Source organism: Cotesia glomerata, linkage group LG2, assembly GCF_020080835.1.
Source record: "Cotesia glomerata isolate CgM1 linkage group LG2, MPM_Cglom_v2.3, whole genome shotgun sequence".
NCBI classification, from domain to species: Eukaryota; Metazoa; Arthropoda; class Insecta; order Hymenoptera; family Braconidae; genus Cotesia; species Cotesia glomerata.
Window position 1 is genome coordinate 7,994,340 of NC_058159.1, and position 18,831 is coordinate 8,013,170.

Genomic DNA, 18,831 nt, shown 5'->3' on the forward strand with positions numbered 1-18,831 from the left:
AAAAACAAACCCTTAATAGTGACCCCTCATTCGTCATTTTTCTTCCTTTTACCTCTTCTGTTTACTTGCTTTGCTGACTTTTATTATGGCAGCAAAATATTCTTGTGTATAATAATAATATTTTTACCTTATACTTCACTTTTATTTGCTCAACTAATTATTTACTTGATTTCTGACGTTTCAATTATTTTTTCGGTAAATTATATTTTATTTATTAAATCGAAATACCATCGCTGGATAACATTTTAACTTCATTAAAATACACAAAAAAAAAATAAATAAAATATTGCTACAGGAATAATCTATCATATAACTGAAATTTTCGTTCAATGAAAATAAATAAACATAATTCATTATATTAAATAATTTAATAGATTTTAATTTAAAAATAATGAACCAAAAAAAAATTCAAAAATATGATTGTTAAATTTGATATTTTTAAATAATTAAGTTTAATATTAATAAATTATTAAAAAAATTTTGAAAATCTAAAAGTGCATGACTTATAATTTTCATTTAATTATAAAATAAGAATAATATTATTTTCACACGAATTGATCGCCTTCTTTCATTCTGATGCGTGAGTCATAAAACAGAACCAATCAAAGGCTGTATTCCCAGCAGTCAGTCAGCGAAACTATTGAGGATAATCAGCTATCTTCAAATTGTATTTAGGAATAAATTTTTATGTATGGCCGCTCAAAGGACAAAAAATTTCTCCAACTATCATTTCTCCAATAAAACAAACCAATATTAAACTGCAATTGTCATTCCATAACTTTCTATATGAGTAAATGAGAAAATTAAAAAATAAGTTAAGTTGAAAAATTGATTTTTTTAAAATTCATAGTGTTTACACCCCTCCATAATAATTTGAAAACTCCACATTATAAGCTTTTAACACTACTGTTTTATAAAATATAAGAACTAATCGATTTAAAAAAGTTTTGATAAGTTTAACGATCAGTTTCCTCTTTATCAGTGTACTTTTTATATAATTTATATTTACATCATGACTGTTAGGTAATACTATTTAATGTGACAAAACACTAAGATCTTGATTTTTAGACGATAGTATAAATATAATATAATATAATATACCTTCGCGCTAGCGTTTAAAGCATACAAAATTAGCTATTTGTTAATTTTGTACTTGTCATTATAGAATAATTTATTACATCGCATAATTAATTAAACAAATCATTATCAATAAATTGATTAATTTATAGCTTCAGTAGCAATATAATAGTTAAAAGGTGAGAATGTTTATTGTAAAAATACAGTATAATTTTGAAAGGAATATTTTTTCTCGGTGTAACTTCAGTTAAAGAAAAAATTTTCAAATAATTTATTATAGCAAGTTAGTTGATAGTTTGTTTTTATTGGAAAGTAAGTGGAGAATATCGATAATAGATTTTTTTATGCTCAAACGCGACGAACATGAATTTTTTCGCGTAACCACCCAAGTTACGAGATTTTCTAAAAACTTGTTGAAACAAGTCGTTTCAATGAACCATAATAATCCGGGTAACAATAATGTCTGTGAATGAGGATGAGTCATGATTCCTCAAACGAAACGTAAAATCAATGGTAGACTATGGTATTTTCCATTATGAACCACTGAGGAAAGATATCGAGAGACGGAAAAAGAGTAAAAGTATTATATATAGAGTAAAAAGTTGGATGATAGAAAGAGAGAGGATGAGCGAGAAGGATAATAAGGAAGACAAGTAATCTTAAATTGGGAGAACACAAAATTGGAATTCTCATCTTTTTTTCTGTCAAAGTTATACCTACCCTCAAGGCTGTATTGACAATGATTGGTTGAAATATTGCTTCTCAAATTTTTCTCTCAAAGTTCCTTCAAGTTTAATGAAATAGAGATAAATCGTATTATATCCTCATTTGTAAAGTTATCATTCTTGGGATTGATAATCAACGAAGTTATTTGCGAATTGATTTTGTAAGTAACGTTCGTATCTAAAATTTATTTTTCACTTTGTTGTATAGTTAATATTGACTTATATTAAGTTAATAAATATTAATATAATATCTTCCTTGAATTACAATCTTTTAAAAATTCAATTTTTTCTTGAGTGCATTAATTCTGTTTATCTAGCAGGGTATCAAAAGAACAAGAATATACTTTGATAACCAGTACTTCTTTGTAAGTGCTTTTATGATTAAGAAATAATAAAAATGAATTATTTTTAAAATCTTAGCAGCTGAAAGTTGTCGGGAAAAATAGCAGAAAATGAAAATTTTGTTAACATTTGATTTTTTATATAACGGATAATAAGTTTGGTACAAAATGTGTTTAGCTTGAAGGTAAGATAGCGGAGAACTATAGTTCACTATTGTATACAATCTCTTTGAATACAGATGAGGCCCTACTCAACAGAATGACAAATACACACATGAAACCATAAAATCCCAGGGGTTCTACTTGCATTTGTTTATATTCTATTTTTTATGCAATACGATTCGATTCGAGGTTGGTTAATGGTGGATTTATAACAGAACCTAATGATACTATTCATCAGAATAATTCAGAAAATAGTTTTGAGATTTTGAATGGAAATCAAAAATCGTTCGATGTAACTAGAATTTTTTGTGAAATTAGTGGTTACAACATAAGAATGCTTGTAAACATTTTTGAAGACAAAAATTACTTATTTAGATATTTCAAAATTGAAAATATTCATAGTAAATTTTTTTATATATATTTTTTTACAAAAACCGTGAGTCAATTTTTGCATCGTTAAATAACGCAAGTTGAGATTAACCCTTCGTTGGTCGCGCTATGAGCGAATCGCCGCCTAACAACTACTCAACCTATAGAGACTCGCTATAGTGCGAGCGAGAAACTAAAAAAAGCGCGACCAACGAAGGGTTAACAACTCTGTTAATAACCAGGAATGTCATTGAATTTCTTACTAAGACCGTGTAAAAATTTCTTACATACTTTTAATGTAATCAAAAACTGCAACTTTTCAATGACTTCGAATACTATAAAATTACTTTACCAGCATATTTCACAGAAGTTTAAGGTAGTTGTCTTGCCGAGCTTAGTCTCAGAAAATTCTAAATTTTTGTATACTCATTACGGGTGTTGGGATATAACTACCATTAAAATTTGAAGTCGATTGACTGTCTTAAATTCGAGTTATCTATAACCAAAGTTCATGAAAAAAGATAATCGATTTTTTCAACTTATCATACCGGGTGAACTCTGTAAAATGTTATTAGATCTAAACTAATACACTGTAAAAAAAAAAACCGGTGTGAGTCCATGCGGTGTACGGTGTTAAAAATTCCGGTGTTAAATTCAACACCGAAATCGGTGTAGCACTAACACCGTTCGCGGTGTAAATTTTTTTTTTCGGTGTTAAATCGGTGTTATAAATTTTCCAGTGCTGATAATATTTTAACTAACACAATTTTTATAATTAAACTTTTTATGTTTAATAATTAAAAATAAATAATCAAAAAAAGTTAATATTTAATTTAGAAAGTTTATAATAATAAAATATTAAGTAGATAAAAATTTTTAATTAAAATAAATACACTGTAAAAAATTTCGATGTAAAAATGGACCCGGAGCATTTTGGGACATCATATAAAAATCGGAAACTTAAAAATAGTGCATTTTAGTAATAATTTCATAACTTTTAAGTATTTTTTTTAAGATTTCGGAATACTTCTAATATAATTTTAGAATCAATGCAATTTATTTGAAGCAATTTAGTTGAAATTTTGTCCTTAAAACTTATGTGGAACCTTTTTTGAACAATCTTAAAACATTTTTTTAACTACTTGAGAACAAATTTTGAATACTTTTGAGACATTTTTCGGATATTTTTGAGACAATTTTGGAACATTTCTTGGACAGTTGTAGAGTGTTTTTATAATAAATTTGAAACATTTTTAGAACAATTTTACGACAATTTTGAACGTTTTTTAAACGATTTTCATAAAGATAATTTATTTTTGCACAGCTGTAGATTTGTCCCGAAATTAATGGATGAAAAATTTTTTGGACAATTTTAGGGCGTTTTTGGGACAATTTAAGAATTTATGAATTACCCATTTACGGTGAAATTCAAAGAATTTTCTTTTATAATGATAATATAATGCTGTTGTGTAAGCTATAAGAGACTTTGTGTTACAACATGAGTTTATGTGCAAATAAAATATCTGAAAAAAAAGCAAAGTTATCAAATTATTTATTTTAACATGTTTAAAACATCCATTATATTATTAGAAACATTATGGTTACGATAAAAATAATTATTATATTGTTCCTAAACATTTAATATTGTAAATATTATTTAAATTGTTGTATAACATTCATTAAATAAATTTCTGCGTAATTTTATAAATTGAAAATTCTTAAATAAATGTTACTTGTCTCATTTTGATAAATATTGAATATTAATTGTGTTTCATGGATCATGTAATATTCATACTCCGATACGGTGTAAATTTGTTCTACTGTTACACCAGTATTACACCGGTTACACCGATATTACACCGGATTTTTAACACCGCAAAAGAGCACCGCTACACCGGTGTTAATACACAGGTGTTACATAGCGGTGTTGAAATGAGTCCATTTTAACACCGCTTTTTTTACAGTGTACGATCAAACATGAGCTTTTTCCCCAGTGATATTTGTTGCTTTTTCATCATTTCGCAGTTATACCTTTTGATACTTCTTGTTCTTTAATGGTAAAACTATTCTTTTTGATGAATAATTCTTCTTGTTTTCAGGCGGAAATAGAAGTAATTGAACAGTACAGCGATCCACGGGACAGCAAAAGCCGAGCTTACGTCGAACCAGGGGCTGAAGTATCCCTACCAGTTACATACAGCAAAATAAATCGTGACTATTGCCGACCCTACACAGGTGAGCTTTGTTTAGGATTGTGTTATCGAAGTTATGGAAATCACTATTGAATATTTCGGTGATATATGAATTCTAAAATTTGTAAGCGTCTGTAAACATGAAAACAAAATCGTACCACCGAAAACATGATTGAATACACTGTTTTCGAAGGGTAAAGTTTTTAAATTTCAATGAAATGACATCAAGTTTTATAACAATGGCAATCCGGGTTTTGCATGGCGGGATTGGTTCAGCCCTTATACTGTTCAAAAACTTTTTCGTCCTGGATATATTCCGGTGTGTACCTCATTTTCGTGTGATAAAACTCCATCTTTGTTGGTAGCTCTTGAAAACCTATATAAGAACAGAAAATACCAAGCAATAAAAGTTCAAGTTTAATTTTAAGCAACTCTGCATCGTTTCATTCGTGACTTTCCTTGTACTGTGTAGTATGTTTATACAAAACCAACCTTGTCGCAATCTACGACCGCTTTCATATTACAATGTATACAATAAACCAAAGAGAGTAATTTAAAATTTTTTAAGTACCAACTTTAATCCTTCGTAAAATATTTACTTAGACTTTTGCAATAAATAAATTCTATAACTCCGGAATTAGTTAAGAAAGTTTTAGCTTTAAGCTACCGGGATTCAGCTTAACCACATTGGGGAATGATAAATTGTTGATTTGAAATGTATTCGTGTCTTGCTCTAAGTCAAGTATGGAGATTTCCGGGGTGTTATCAAGCCTAAGTAAACATCGCTGACATTTGCATCTTTCCTATATATTCATAGACGCTAAACCCTTTAAGTACCTATCCTCAGAAATGTCATCTTTTCGAATTTATGGATACATGTTCCCATACGTTTTGCAAATGTAGTATTAATTATGCCAAATTTGAACAAACAAATTCATCAGAGCAGAAAATATAATTATGTAAATTTTATATGTAAATAATTGTTTACGTAATGTAGTTTATTTATATAAAAAAAAAACGCTATTTTTACTGAAATATTAAAAATTGAAAATGGTTGAAATTTACATAAAGTACTTTCGAATCACTTGAAAAAATTCCTAATTATTTTCAAAAATTTATTAAATGTTTTATAACGGTACATGAATTATTCATAAAGATCTTAATTTTTGTGCATAAATATTTTTAATTTCTCCAATTAGCAACCCGTGTAAATATTATGATGTGGCCTGATACCCCCATATTTTAAAGGTATTCTACCTCAAATTTGTAGATAAAAAAAAAAAAAAAAAAAAAAAAAAAAAACAATTTCGTCGGACAAACATTGCATTAATTATTGTTACATTTTATAATCTGTTTTAGCCACGGAAAAAAATAATCGGTTGGCTCAAATTATTTTTTTTCTGTTTGATGTCAATTTTTAATATGACGAACTTATTTGTAATTGATATCGAATCTGTACTTCTTTATTATTGAAACCGATATTTTCGGTAGAGCCCACGAATCTTCCGGTAACTTCCACAAAAATAACCGGTAGCCTCTACCGAAAAAATTGATTGCCTCAACTGAACAAAATCGGTTGAGTCAACCGATTACCAATCGGTAGATGCTCCCAATTATTTTTTTCCGTGGTAACGCATTTATAGTCCAGCTATTAATTTTTGGTTGAAATTTTAAACCTTCAAGAATTAAGCTGCTTGGTTGCGTTAAAACCTTTAATGCATAATTTTTCAACCAAAGTAGTGTTAAAAATCTCCGACTTTGATCGCTGAATGGTCTCTTTGAAAGAGATTTGAGTTTGAGTTGTTAAATTATAAAATGAAAATAATTTTTTTATTTTTCTGAAAGACTTTTCTATTCTTGATTTAAGTTGTTACGTCAAAAACGCAACTAAAATTTAATTATTTTTATCCTAGCCGTTAGGCTAATAGATAAGGATCTGAAGCTTATAGGAGGAGGTTGAAGTTATAATATAAGAAAAATGAATTCAATTTAATAAATATATTATAAAATTATAATACAAAGATTTGAATTATTAAAACAAACATAAAAATCTTAATTAAGGACTTACTTAAATATCATTGTTACCGTTTCCCTACATAATTTAAATTTACTTCACTAACAATTTCTTTTTGAATCTGACGCGTGGTTTCATTGAAACTTACAAAAACTTTTTTTTTCGATGTTAACATTAGGACGTCAGGACAACGAGAGCGATACAACGACAGTTTTCCGGGTCTGAGAGTTTGGGTGGGTCCAATAGTTGAAACAGTAGGGGAAAAATGTGCCTAATTAGCTCTTTAGTTTTGGGACTTCCACCCTCTCTCCAAATATTCCGGAAAACTAGCTGTGCATCGACTATCTAGTGTGTTACCTCTTACTATGGTATATTCATCTATTCATCTATGTGTTTGTGTATACGTAAGCGCATTTACGGATAGACAAAGACATACATGCGTACTGTTTGACATTAAATTATTTATTTTAAAACGTACGAATTAATATGTATTTCAATTTTGTACATCTTATGTATTTGAAGTTAACTTTTAAATATTTAATTTTAAAGAAATTTCTGTTTTTGTTGTTTTATACATTAATTATTTGATTGTATTATTTTAGAGTTCTATGGTTTTATATTTGTTTATTTTAAATTGTTCAATTATCAAGTTCTATTTGTTTATTCGTTTCATTATTTAAATTTTTGTTGCTTAATTTTATTTTCATCTAAAATAATTATTACTTAATTTTATTGTTACTTAAATTATTGTTATTTAATTTTTTTTCTATACATTTTATTTTATTATCAAAAAAAAAAATATATTTCTATTTCGGGTCCAGATAAAAAATACTCAAAAATCCATTAGGGTATTTGCTCAGACTCAAAATCCTTAATGTAGTCGGGCCCAACTAAATGTGGGAATTTTCCGAGTCGTAGTTAGATAAGAAACTATTTTTTTATTTGCTCGGGTCATAAAATTATTTCAATTTCAAAGTTGTAACTTTTTCATCATTTTCCTTGTACAGCATATTAACATCATCAGCAAATTCCTCTGCAAGACAACCCAATAATCGCAGGCATGATATCAAAGCTTCTATACAAAATTCTGAGCACTTCCGACAAAAAGTATCCCACCGGAAGAATGGTTTCATATACGCTTCGATCGTTCGAACTTTTTGAACTGGAGCTTTTGTGTAGCGAGATGCTTGCTAGTAACACCACGTTCACCGTTCTGTACACCGTACAACGTACACCCACTCGAGTATACCGGTTTTCCATATTATGTCGCGTGATATTTAATTAAATTCCCTTTCCACTAGTTTTCGGAGCTCATCCCTTGTATCGTTCTGTCCATGGGGTCTGCAAAGTTTCAAGGGTTTTCCTACCAAGCAGCCCTCGGGACTTATTAACCAGTAATGTTATGGATTTTCCGTACTTTTCTTTGTCATTTAACCGTCCTTAATTTAATGGGTTTCTCGTTTTATTTTATTTAACAAGAGATTGATCTCGACAATATTCATTTTCAAGCAATATGAGTGCTAAAATCGTTTCTTTAATTAATAACCCGTGAATTTTCTGATGTGGCCAGATCAGGCTACACTCAAGAGTACAACAAATAATTTACTAAAATTTTTAATTTTTTCTATAAATGTATACGTCGATTAACATGTTTTATTGCTCAAAATTTCGTTTGGTTATTGATTAAACGAAAAACTAATGTCTATATAACTATAAATGTTATTTTTATTTCATAACTTGACACTTAAGTTTCTTGTAAGAAGACGATGAAGCGATCATGCGCACTCTATCGGAAATTTTCAACAATAAATTTGGTCTGATGTGTAAATTGATCATATTAGTCCATATGCACGAAAAAAAAAACTGTCCAAAAAATTCCAATTGTCACGTCGTGATCTGTCACCAGACTTTGAACGTCTTCACTTTTATAACTTTCCATTTAAAATTTATAATGTTACATCGTAAAAATTCATATAAAAGTAGTCTATACACGAATTTTTACGATGTAACATCGTGAATTTTAAATGGAAAATTATAAAAATGAAGACATTCAAAGTCTGGTCCTATATCACGACGTGACAATTAGAATTTTCTACAGTTTTTTTTATATATGAGTACATCTGGCTTAATAGGGCTGGATATGGTAAATTTTCATGTCAGACCATATATGGGCATATCAGGAAATAAATTATACACGGGAATATCACATCATATTTATGGAGATATTAAATCTTCTGATATGATGATATATGAATCTATCAGGCCATATCAGAAAACTTTCATGAGGATTATCGATTTATTTTTAAGCATTTAAACTTTTGTAACTTTCATTCAGATGTAACTGGCCATATCAAAATTATATATCGACATATCAGACAATAATCAGGATATATATGGACCATCAGGCCATATCAGAAAATTGTTTCATAGAAATAACAATACCTAACGTCTTTTGTTTCATGACATATGATGAAAGGTATTTTTGTGCATCTGAACAAGAAACACTGTTTCGTGAGAGGCTTCCCTTTTTTCCTATTTAAACTTTTTCAGTGGCAGTAGGTTTCTCCCTCATTCTAAACCACCCCATTTCAATTAATACTGGTGCTGCTACTAGGTGACTTCTACCTCGTTTTGGTTCTGCTCCCCGAGCAGTTATCGTCGGCAGCTCGTTGCGTCCTATGCAAATGACATGCTGTCCGTTCGGCCGTCGTTTCCTGCAATGATGCCTAGGGTCGACACTCCCTGTCCTGAAAGTTTCAAACGAAATGGCGAGAGTACAGTGACTTCACTGCTTTTGTTAGACACATAATCCCGGCATACACTGATGTATACACTAACGCACGGTTGTATACAAAGCTCTTTCACAATATTTCTCAACATCGTGCTTAGCTAATTGCTTGTCTGTTTCAAGTCACTCAAAATAATTCTACCAGCTAATTAATTATCATCACAATATGTGTTGCAAATTTTATTTGCAACTAGATAAATCAACTTTTTTGGTAACTGAAATTGTGCGATTTTATAATTTGTTTTTGTCCTGTTAAGTTTCAAATAACTTGAGTTAAACTTAAAAGTTAATATATTATATAGTATGCTGTATAGTAGAGTGACATTGAGAAATTTCATAGATTCTTGAACTAAGGAACAATTTTCTCTGGTGGAACGTTTAGTATGCCAGGAGTACAATCTCTAGTACCAGCAGAGCTTTTATTTTAAAGTTTGTTGAATTTACTCAAAAGATGAATAGTTAACTGAGTAGCAGACGTCATCTTTTCATGCTTTCATTTCTCTTTGTTATCCACCCCTATCCTGTTACTATCTTGTGATCTTATTCGCACACCAAGTGTCAGATACATTCGGTACTGGTGTACTCACCAGTACTTCAGCGTTCATTAATGTACACACTTTAAAAAAATATAGAATTGAAAAATTATAATCAATTATTCTTACTCATACATATTGGCAGATATCTCTATAAATAATCAGATCAAGTCATATACGACCATATAAAAAAAGGCCATTCGGCAGCCGAAATGGAAGAAGATTTCATGATGAATAATAAAAATACTACTAGGGTTGTATACGAAAAAAAAAAATGAATTTCTGTTTGATTAAACAACAATGACGTCAAAACAAATGCAAAAGTAAAATTTCTTTAAATCTTTCTGAGAAAGCAAGTGATTTTTGGCCTAGACTGTTAGTGAGGTACACAAATTAAAGCTTATTTAATAAGCTTTCAGATGCCATTTATAGAATTTTGTTGAGATATCGCCTTCAATTGTAATTACACGAAAATACGATAAATGTGAAAATTTTTGCGATTTTTGAAAATTTTTGAATTGCTATTATTCCTAAACTATTCAATTTGGAGAAATAAATAAGTACACAAATTGAAGCTTATTAAATAAGCTTTCAAATGCAATTTACAGAAATCCGATCGGATGTCGCGTTCCATTGTTATTGCACGGAAATAAGGTAAAAGTGAAAATTTTTTGCGACTTTTGAAAATTTTTGAATTGCTCTCATTTATAAACTAATCGACAGATTTGGCTCATCTTAGAACTTAACCTCGGAAATCGTCCTAAGAATAAGTACACGGAAAAAAAAATTTCGTTCTGGTAACGTAACTGTAGAGTTACCACAACTATACACAGTTTACTGTTCGTTGTAGAGTTACAGTAACAAAATACTATTTAGTTCTGATAACTCAATGTTGTTGAGCTCTCAGAGCTCTACGGGATTGTTCTCAGAGCCAAACGGTATAGTTGGGAGCGCTCTACATTGCGCAGTAGTGGAGTGCGCTGACATATTTCATAACCTTCTAAAATGCCAAACAGAATTATTCTGTTACTAATCTATATTATTAAAAATATATGAGGACAATTAAGTTCCGAATTTATTTATTTAAGAAAATAGGTTTTTTTTTTGTCAAATTGAATTTCGTTAGAACAGTTTTGTATTTATGGTTTTTCAAGGTTCATTTGCAGTGACTGTTAATTTAATTTATTAGTTGAATATATTGTGATAAGTGATAAGTTATCGGAATACATTAAAAAGACCCCATTTAACACAAAATAAAATTTGTTTTCGTTTATTTATCTTTTTTCGTGCATATACGGTAGTGATTTTATGTCCAATATTTATTGATATAATTAAGAAAATAAGATAATTTTGTGACGACCATATTTTTATTTTACAAATAATTTTTATTTGTAATGTAAGTTCTATTATTATTTTATTTCTATTATAATACTATTCTTATTTGTCATATACAATTATTGTTGACAATATAAATTCATTCTGCCGCATGTATTTATTAAATTATCAATGCTAAATCGTAAAAAAAATTATTAAGCAGACTTCCAAAAATTTGTTATAGTCTCAGAACGATCCTGTAGAGTTGGAAGAGGTAAATAACGTTTAGCTCTCAGAGCTCAATGATGTAGAGTTGCAGGAGCCAAACGGTATTGTTACTATAAGAATACGTTAACCTACTGGAACTTTTTACAACTAACTAACTACTATAGAGTTCCTATAGCAAAATTTTTTTCTCCGTGTATGTTACGTTTTATTGAGATCCGTACAGAATTACGGAAGTTAGAGAAGAGACAATGCCGGTTATATCGTATATATATATATATACATATATAAACTTTTGAACCATATGCATTTTCTGAATCCGCTTGACGAGCTAAGTCGAAATATAGCAAAATTTTTCAAAAGTTCCATCATGAGGACCAACGCAATAGTTAGATTTATATGAAATCTACTAAAAATTTACTGGTTCAAATTAAAATTGAAAATTTGAGAAAATTTCATCAAAAGTATTTTCAATTGTACAATGTAATATTTAATAAATAGCAAATTGATCATTTTTATAAAATTGTTTAAGAACACTTTCTTTCACGTTTTTTAGAATTAGTTTAATATGCTATAAACTAATTGTTTATTCAAACACTAAAACTTATGAATTCATTTTCGATGAGATAATCTCTTGTTTTTAGGAGATTAAAGTTTTTCAGTTTATAAAATACTGATTTAAGTAAACTAATTTTTCCGGATAATTAAATCAATTAAGAAACAGCTAAAAATAATTTTGATTTAGTCTCGATAAGAAAAGTTTTTTTATACAAAGCATAAGTTTTAAATAACATGAAATTGATTTTGTCCATCATATAAAACTTTGATTAAAATTCCGCGCCCTTGGTGATAAAACTCGAGACTCAATGAATTGGTAGTAAAAAATAATTTGGTCAATTAATATTAATGAATCGGATGACTATTTTTTAAATACTTAAGATTCATAAAGACTGTTACTTTATTATTTTTTAAACGAATGAATCAATTTCCATAACAGTACCTAACAATTAGCAAAAGACTTCTTTTAGATTTTCAATTCAATTTTTTATCTCTCGCACTCATGAATTGATTGACTTATGCTATGAGTTTCATATGACTGAACATCGAATGGTTAATATGAAGTGAAGTATGTTATTCAACGAATATGCGTCCAAGTGTGTACTCTCAGAGCAAAATTGCAAGCATATCTTGAAAACATATGAATTGATAATAATATAATGATATTTCGTAGCATAATGCGCTCTAGAAGAAATTGTAAATAATAATCTCGAAGACGTTCCACTTAAGAAAGATTTTCTTCAAGTAGACGAAAATGAATGCAAGTATACAGAGTTAAAAATCCAACAGATATGAATGTAAATTCGAGATATTTCTTGATATTTCAATATAAAATGATGCTGACGTATGGAATCAGTTTTAGTTTCATGTTGATTTAAGAGTTGAAGTTTGCAATCGCAATGTTACTCTCCTTGAATTTATGATCCCATTCATGTATTTGGTCTGTACTCTGGGATGCATTTATGATGTATTTTATGTCTCTTGAAGCTTGATACGATGCCAGGCAAAAATATCGACTTTCGTTCCTGTATTCTATGATAGAATGAGTAATAAAATGATTAAATATTCTCGATACCATTTGAACGTTCAATTGACTTCAACATGCACTTTATGTCATCGTCATGATCCATGATGAATACAAAATAGTATTTAATTGAAAGATAAAAATTATCAAGTTGGATAAAATTTAACTTTGAATAATGATTATAATAGTCGTAATAACGATGATAAAAATAATAATAATATTAATAATAATAAATTTTTTTATCTCAGGAATGTGGACAAGATAGGATCATAATAACAAATTACATTATTATTTCTGCGACGTTTCGGTCATTTATTTGACCTTCCTCAGGCATCATAATACAAATTCTAACAATCACTATCTTACATTGCACAGTTGCCTTAGTCATATAAATCTTTACAGAATTAATAAAACTGGTAAATTTATTAATTAATTACAAACTCCAGAAATAAAGTCAACACGACACTTATAAAAATTGTTAATTATCTTGTCCACATTCCTGAGATAAAAAAATTTATTTATGATAACTATGGACGATAATATTAACTATTAATAATAATGATACAGATAAATTAGTAGTGATATTGACACTGTCATTAATAGTCATCACGATAATCACAAACTATAATAATATCATTAATTTATTATGATAATGATGTCGATACCAATAATAATAGTAAAATTGACTATGATAGCAATAATAGTGACGTAAATGATAATATTAATGAGAAAATTTCTCTTGGGGGGTTCATATCAGGCTATACATAGCCAGATCAAAAAATTTTTTCATGGGTCCTTGTGCGTAGAAGCATAAAAGTAGGTGCATGTTTTATATCGAGTATGTAGGCTAAAAATGTATAAAGGAATCAAATGTTTCTACAGGACACTTCAACCCGTAGCTAAAATAATACAGTTATGTCTTACAGGGAGAAAAAAATTTAGCCACAGGAACTCTATAGTAGTTAGTTAGTAGTATACAGTTCCAGTAGGTTAACGTATTCTTATGGTAACTATACCGTTTGGCTCCTACAACTCTGTGTCATTGAGCTCTGAGAGCTAAACGTTATTTACCTCTCACAACTCTACAGGATCGTTCTAAGACTATAACAAATTTCAACAAATCTATAATGCGCGATTTAAGGTAGTACCCTCGCCAAAGTCGTTTTCTTAGGATTTTTTTTTAATTTTGGTAGATTAATGTTCATATAATTCTTCGTCGATTGGCGCAATTTGAGAATTTTTTACCATCTAGTTTCCGAGATATTTAATTTTAAAGTTTGAGTTTTGAACGCTCTTATACATTACGGTATACGGGATATCGAAAAATTTACCTACAAACATTTTTATATCTTAGAAACTTTTCTTAGGATCTTTTTAAAAAACTAGAGTAACGTTAACTAACAACTAAACAATTTAAAAAAAAAAATTCATTGATAATTACCACACAGTTTCAGAGATATTTATTAATAAGTAATGAAAAATTTACCAGACTTTAACTGAGGAGGGGATACGTTAATAAAGCTGTGGCAACAGCGCAAATTTTGTTAGCCGCGAAAGAAGTATGAGACGCGCATGCGCTGACAAATTTGAAAAGTTTAATTTACGTTAGGTGTAATATTATAGTTATTAATTTTATTTATTTAAAAAAAAAACTATGATTATTTTATGAAAATAAGTATTTTTTTATGATACTAAAGTTAGCCAACATTTTTAATTTTTTGACTTTTTTTTAATAATTAAATTAGAAAAAAAAAATTTTTTTTATATTGCATTTACAGTTTTTGAAGTTTTTTTCAAGAGAAATTTCTTTTTTATTTTTTTGTAATCATTTTTTCAATAAAAAAAAATTCTAAAAATTTTTAAATGTCGGCTGAATTAATTTTAATTTTTTTTATAGTTATTAAAAATTCAAAAAGTTAACAAATTTAATATAATAATATATATTAATCTTTCAATGTATGTAAATAAATAAATAAACGCATGTATCAAAACAGAGGTAAGTCTACAGCCAGTCCAAAACACTACAGTATAACCACTATAAAATATCTTAACGCTCACGCAGTGTTGCCAGACTTTTCAAACGATCAGTATCTCCTTCGTGATTGGCTGAAATAAGTACATAAACAGCAAAAAGTTTTAGGCTTGTCAATAATGGCTTTCTGGTATGTGTACCGTACACTCTGGCATAAACTTTTGACGACGGAAGTCGCGAGGGTAATACCTTAATATTGATAATTTAATAAATAAATGAAGCAGAACGAATTTATATTGCCAATAATAATTGTTTATGACAAATAAGAATAGTATTTTAATAGAAATAAAATAATAATAGAATTTGTATTACAAATAAAAAATATCACAATCACAATATATATCACAAAGTATTAAACTAATAAATTAAATTAACAGTCACTGCAAATGAACCTTGAAAAACCATAAATACAAAACCGTCTTAACGAAATTCAATTTGACAAAAAAAAAAAAAAAAACATATTTCCTCAAATAAATAAACTGGAAATTTAGCTGTCCTCATATATTTTTAATAATATGGATGAGTAACAAAATAATCATGTTTGTCATTTTGGAAGGTTATGAAATATGTCAGCGCACTCCACTATTGCGCAACGTAAAGCTCTCCCAACTATACTGTTGGTCTCTCAGAACTATCCCGTTGAGCTCTGAGAGCTCAACAACATTTAGTTATCAGAACTAAATAAAATTTTGTTACTGTAACTCTATAGCAAACAGTAAACTGTGTATAGTTATGGTAACTCTACAATTTTGTTTCCAGAATAAAATTTTTTTTTCCGTCTTGTCTGAAATAGTTCTTCTTATTAGAAGTATATACTTTTTAAGTACTATTAAATGAAGGCACAACCGTTTAATAAAAATTTATTTATAATAAAAGATCCACGTCCAACTTTATCCATAATTCCAGCATTAATGATAATGATAACAATCGTCACAATGATATTAATAATGACGATGATGACAATTTCAATAACATCAATAATAAAAGATTTGAAGTTTAAATTCCCAAATCAATAAGGACCAATCCATTAATAAATCAGCAAAAATATCAATCTATCAAAAGATAGTTAACTATGTCATTTGCGTTATGTATGTGCATAGCTATAAATCTGTATATATCTATGTTTACAACATTATACAAAATGAGTGAATCCACAATCAGAGTACATTGTAAAATAATACTCTTGGGATTTATTTTGACAAATTTTGACGTTCCTCCTGAGGCTACAACCCATCCACGTTGGGACGAGAGACAAAGGGGTATCGTTGGTGTTCAGTGGTCACCGTTATAGATTTCAATTGAGCAGTGTCTACAGATAGGGAAGTGAATAATCCAAGAACCCTCGTTTACTGTCCAGTCTGATCCTATAAAATTGACAGAACCTTCCAAAACATTATACGACCGACGACTGACAACCGACTATTATATATACGAGACTCAAGTATTACAACATCGATTTTATTAGCAGTTAAAGCAATCGAAGCTCGTTCGTCGGCTTAACGAGCGACAAATTATATTCTCCGATAGTTTTCGAATTTTAAGCCATTGGATGGTTTTTACAAGCACCTGAAAATAAAACTTACTAAGTGAAATTACGAGTAATATAATGTATAGGAGATAAGTGTATAGGGAAAACAAGAGAAACAATAGTTAAGTGAGATGGGATTAATGGAATCAACAAAAGATAGAGTGAGAGACAAACGATTACATACAACGAGGGAAACCCCATAAGTACGTGGCGTGAATACTGACCGTGATTATGCGAACCCCTAATGCATTCCATATGAACCTGCTGGATATAGTATCCTCATTCCTCTGGCATTGCTACTATCTCTGGTATTATTGGAATTTATTGCCAAATTGTTCATTGTTGTAATTACTAATTGTATAATAATTTCTTAAAGATACTACTTAAACTTTGTTATTATTATCATTCATCGCAATTATTCGACTAAAAATAAATACCTGAGTGATTCATAGAAAACATAAAGCACGAAAGACGGAAATGATTGCTATGTACGCATATTTAAATCGACCGCAGTGTATCATAGGAATTACTGTTGTAATTTTAGGAATCGCTTCTACACTGTTACGAACACAGATCTCATAATTCTACAAAAGCTTTTGCAATTAATTATGCATATAATTTCCATTATATTAATTAAGAGAATCTTCTAATAAATGATGATATAGTCTCGATTTTGTTTGCATGTTTTTGAACTGAAAAATTATGAGAAAAAAGATTGTATATAGCAAAGATTGAATTACTTTTAGGATTTTTATAACAAATCAATGATTATGAAAAAATCTTGAATACAGTTGACTCTTAAGGCCAACAAGTGGGTAGTTTTTTTTAGTTAAAAAATCTGAGAATTTCCTTCAAATAACATTTTTTGGAATTTTGAAACCGCACAACCATTTGAACGCGTCGTCCAATTATGATTTTTTTTCACGGTCTTCAAAGCAGAATTTTGATGACAAAAATTGTATCTAATAATGTCTTATATCAATTGGTTAAGTAATTCAAAAATTATGTCAGAAAAACTTTAAATAATTTTTTTTTGGTTTTTATTTTTTGTATGTCTTTGAAACGGCTCAACCAATTGATTTTAAAATATCAATAACATTCTATTTTTTCAAATGATTAATTTTTATAACGGGAATTCAAAAAAAATTTCCAAAAATTAGCACAGATAGTTTTATTAAAGTTCTACACGTAAAATTTTTTTACATTTTTTTTTTTTTTTCATAAAAATTCAATCGCTATAAAAATTCTGAAAATTGTTAGATTTCTAATTAATTAATTAATTAATCATGTATTTATTTCCCAAAATAGGGGTACAAACAGCGGACCCCCGTTCCGCTTTACAAAAATTCTTAAAATCTAGCTTAACAACTATCTTATATATACCTTATCTTCTAACCACACTATTTACATTTGGCTGGAAAAAGAAACGGCTGAAGGCCCAAAGAAAAACACCGCCCACACAACACACCCATTCCTCCATGCTTTCTCTCTCATACCGTTGGACTTCCATTTCCGCTGCACCTTTCTACCTTTAGCTCTGTCCTTTCCCCTCCCTTAACTTCTCTATCTCAACTAGCCAGCCCTCTCCTTGACCATCATCCCCAAGCACCTCCTCTCTCATCTCTTGCCACCCTCTATCTACCTCAAAACCTGTGCATCCTTCCCAAACATGTTCCCAGGATTCTTCCTCACATCCACAAATCTCGCATCTCCTATTTTCCCTATTCTCCCAGTACCATCCGCCCTTTATTCCATCTCCTAACCTAAACTTTGCCACCCTTTTCCATCTATCCTCCGACCACCCTCTACACAGATATCCCGGGATTCCTTGTTTTTTGAAAAATTTATAATCTTTATTACTCCTAGATTCTAGAACCCGATTCCATCGCTCCCTCTCTTGTCTCCTTCTTTCTAAATTAACCATTTCATCTCCTCTCATTAATCCTTTT

At 29.3% G+C, this 18,831-nt stretch overlaps 1 protein-coding gene across 1 annotated transcript in view; it reads left to right on the top strand.

The window, feature by feature from the left end:
• LOC123259718 overlaps positions 1 to 18,831 on the top strand; it is a 258,178-nt gene that overhangs the window by 198,909 nt on the left and 40,438 nt on the right. Inside the window, exon 4 of the mRNA XM_044720378.1 lies at positions 4,774 to 4,909. Coding sequence (XP_044576313.1) covers positions 4,774 to 4,909 — 136 coding nt within the window. The remainder of the gene's footprint in view (positions 1 to 4,773; positions 4,910 to 18,831) is intronic.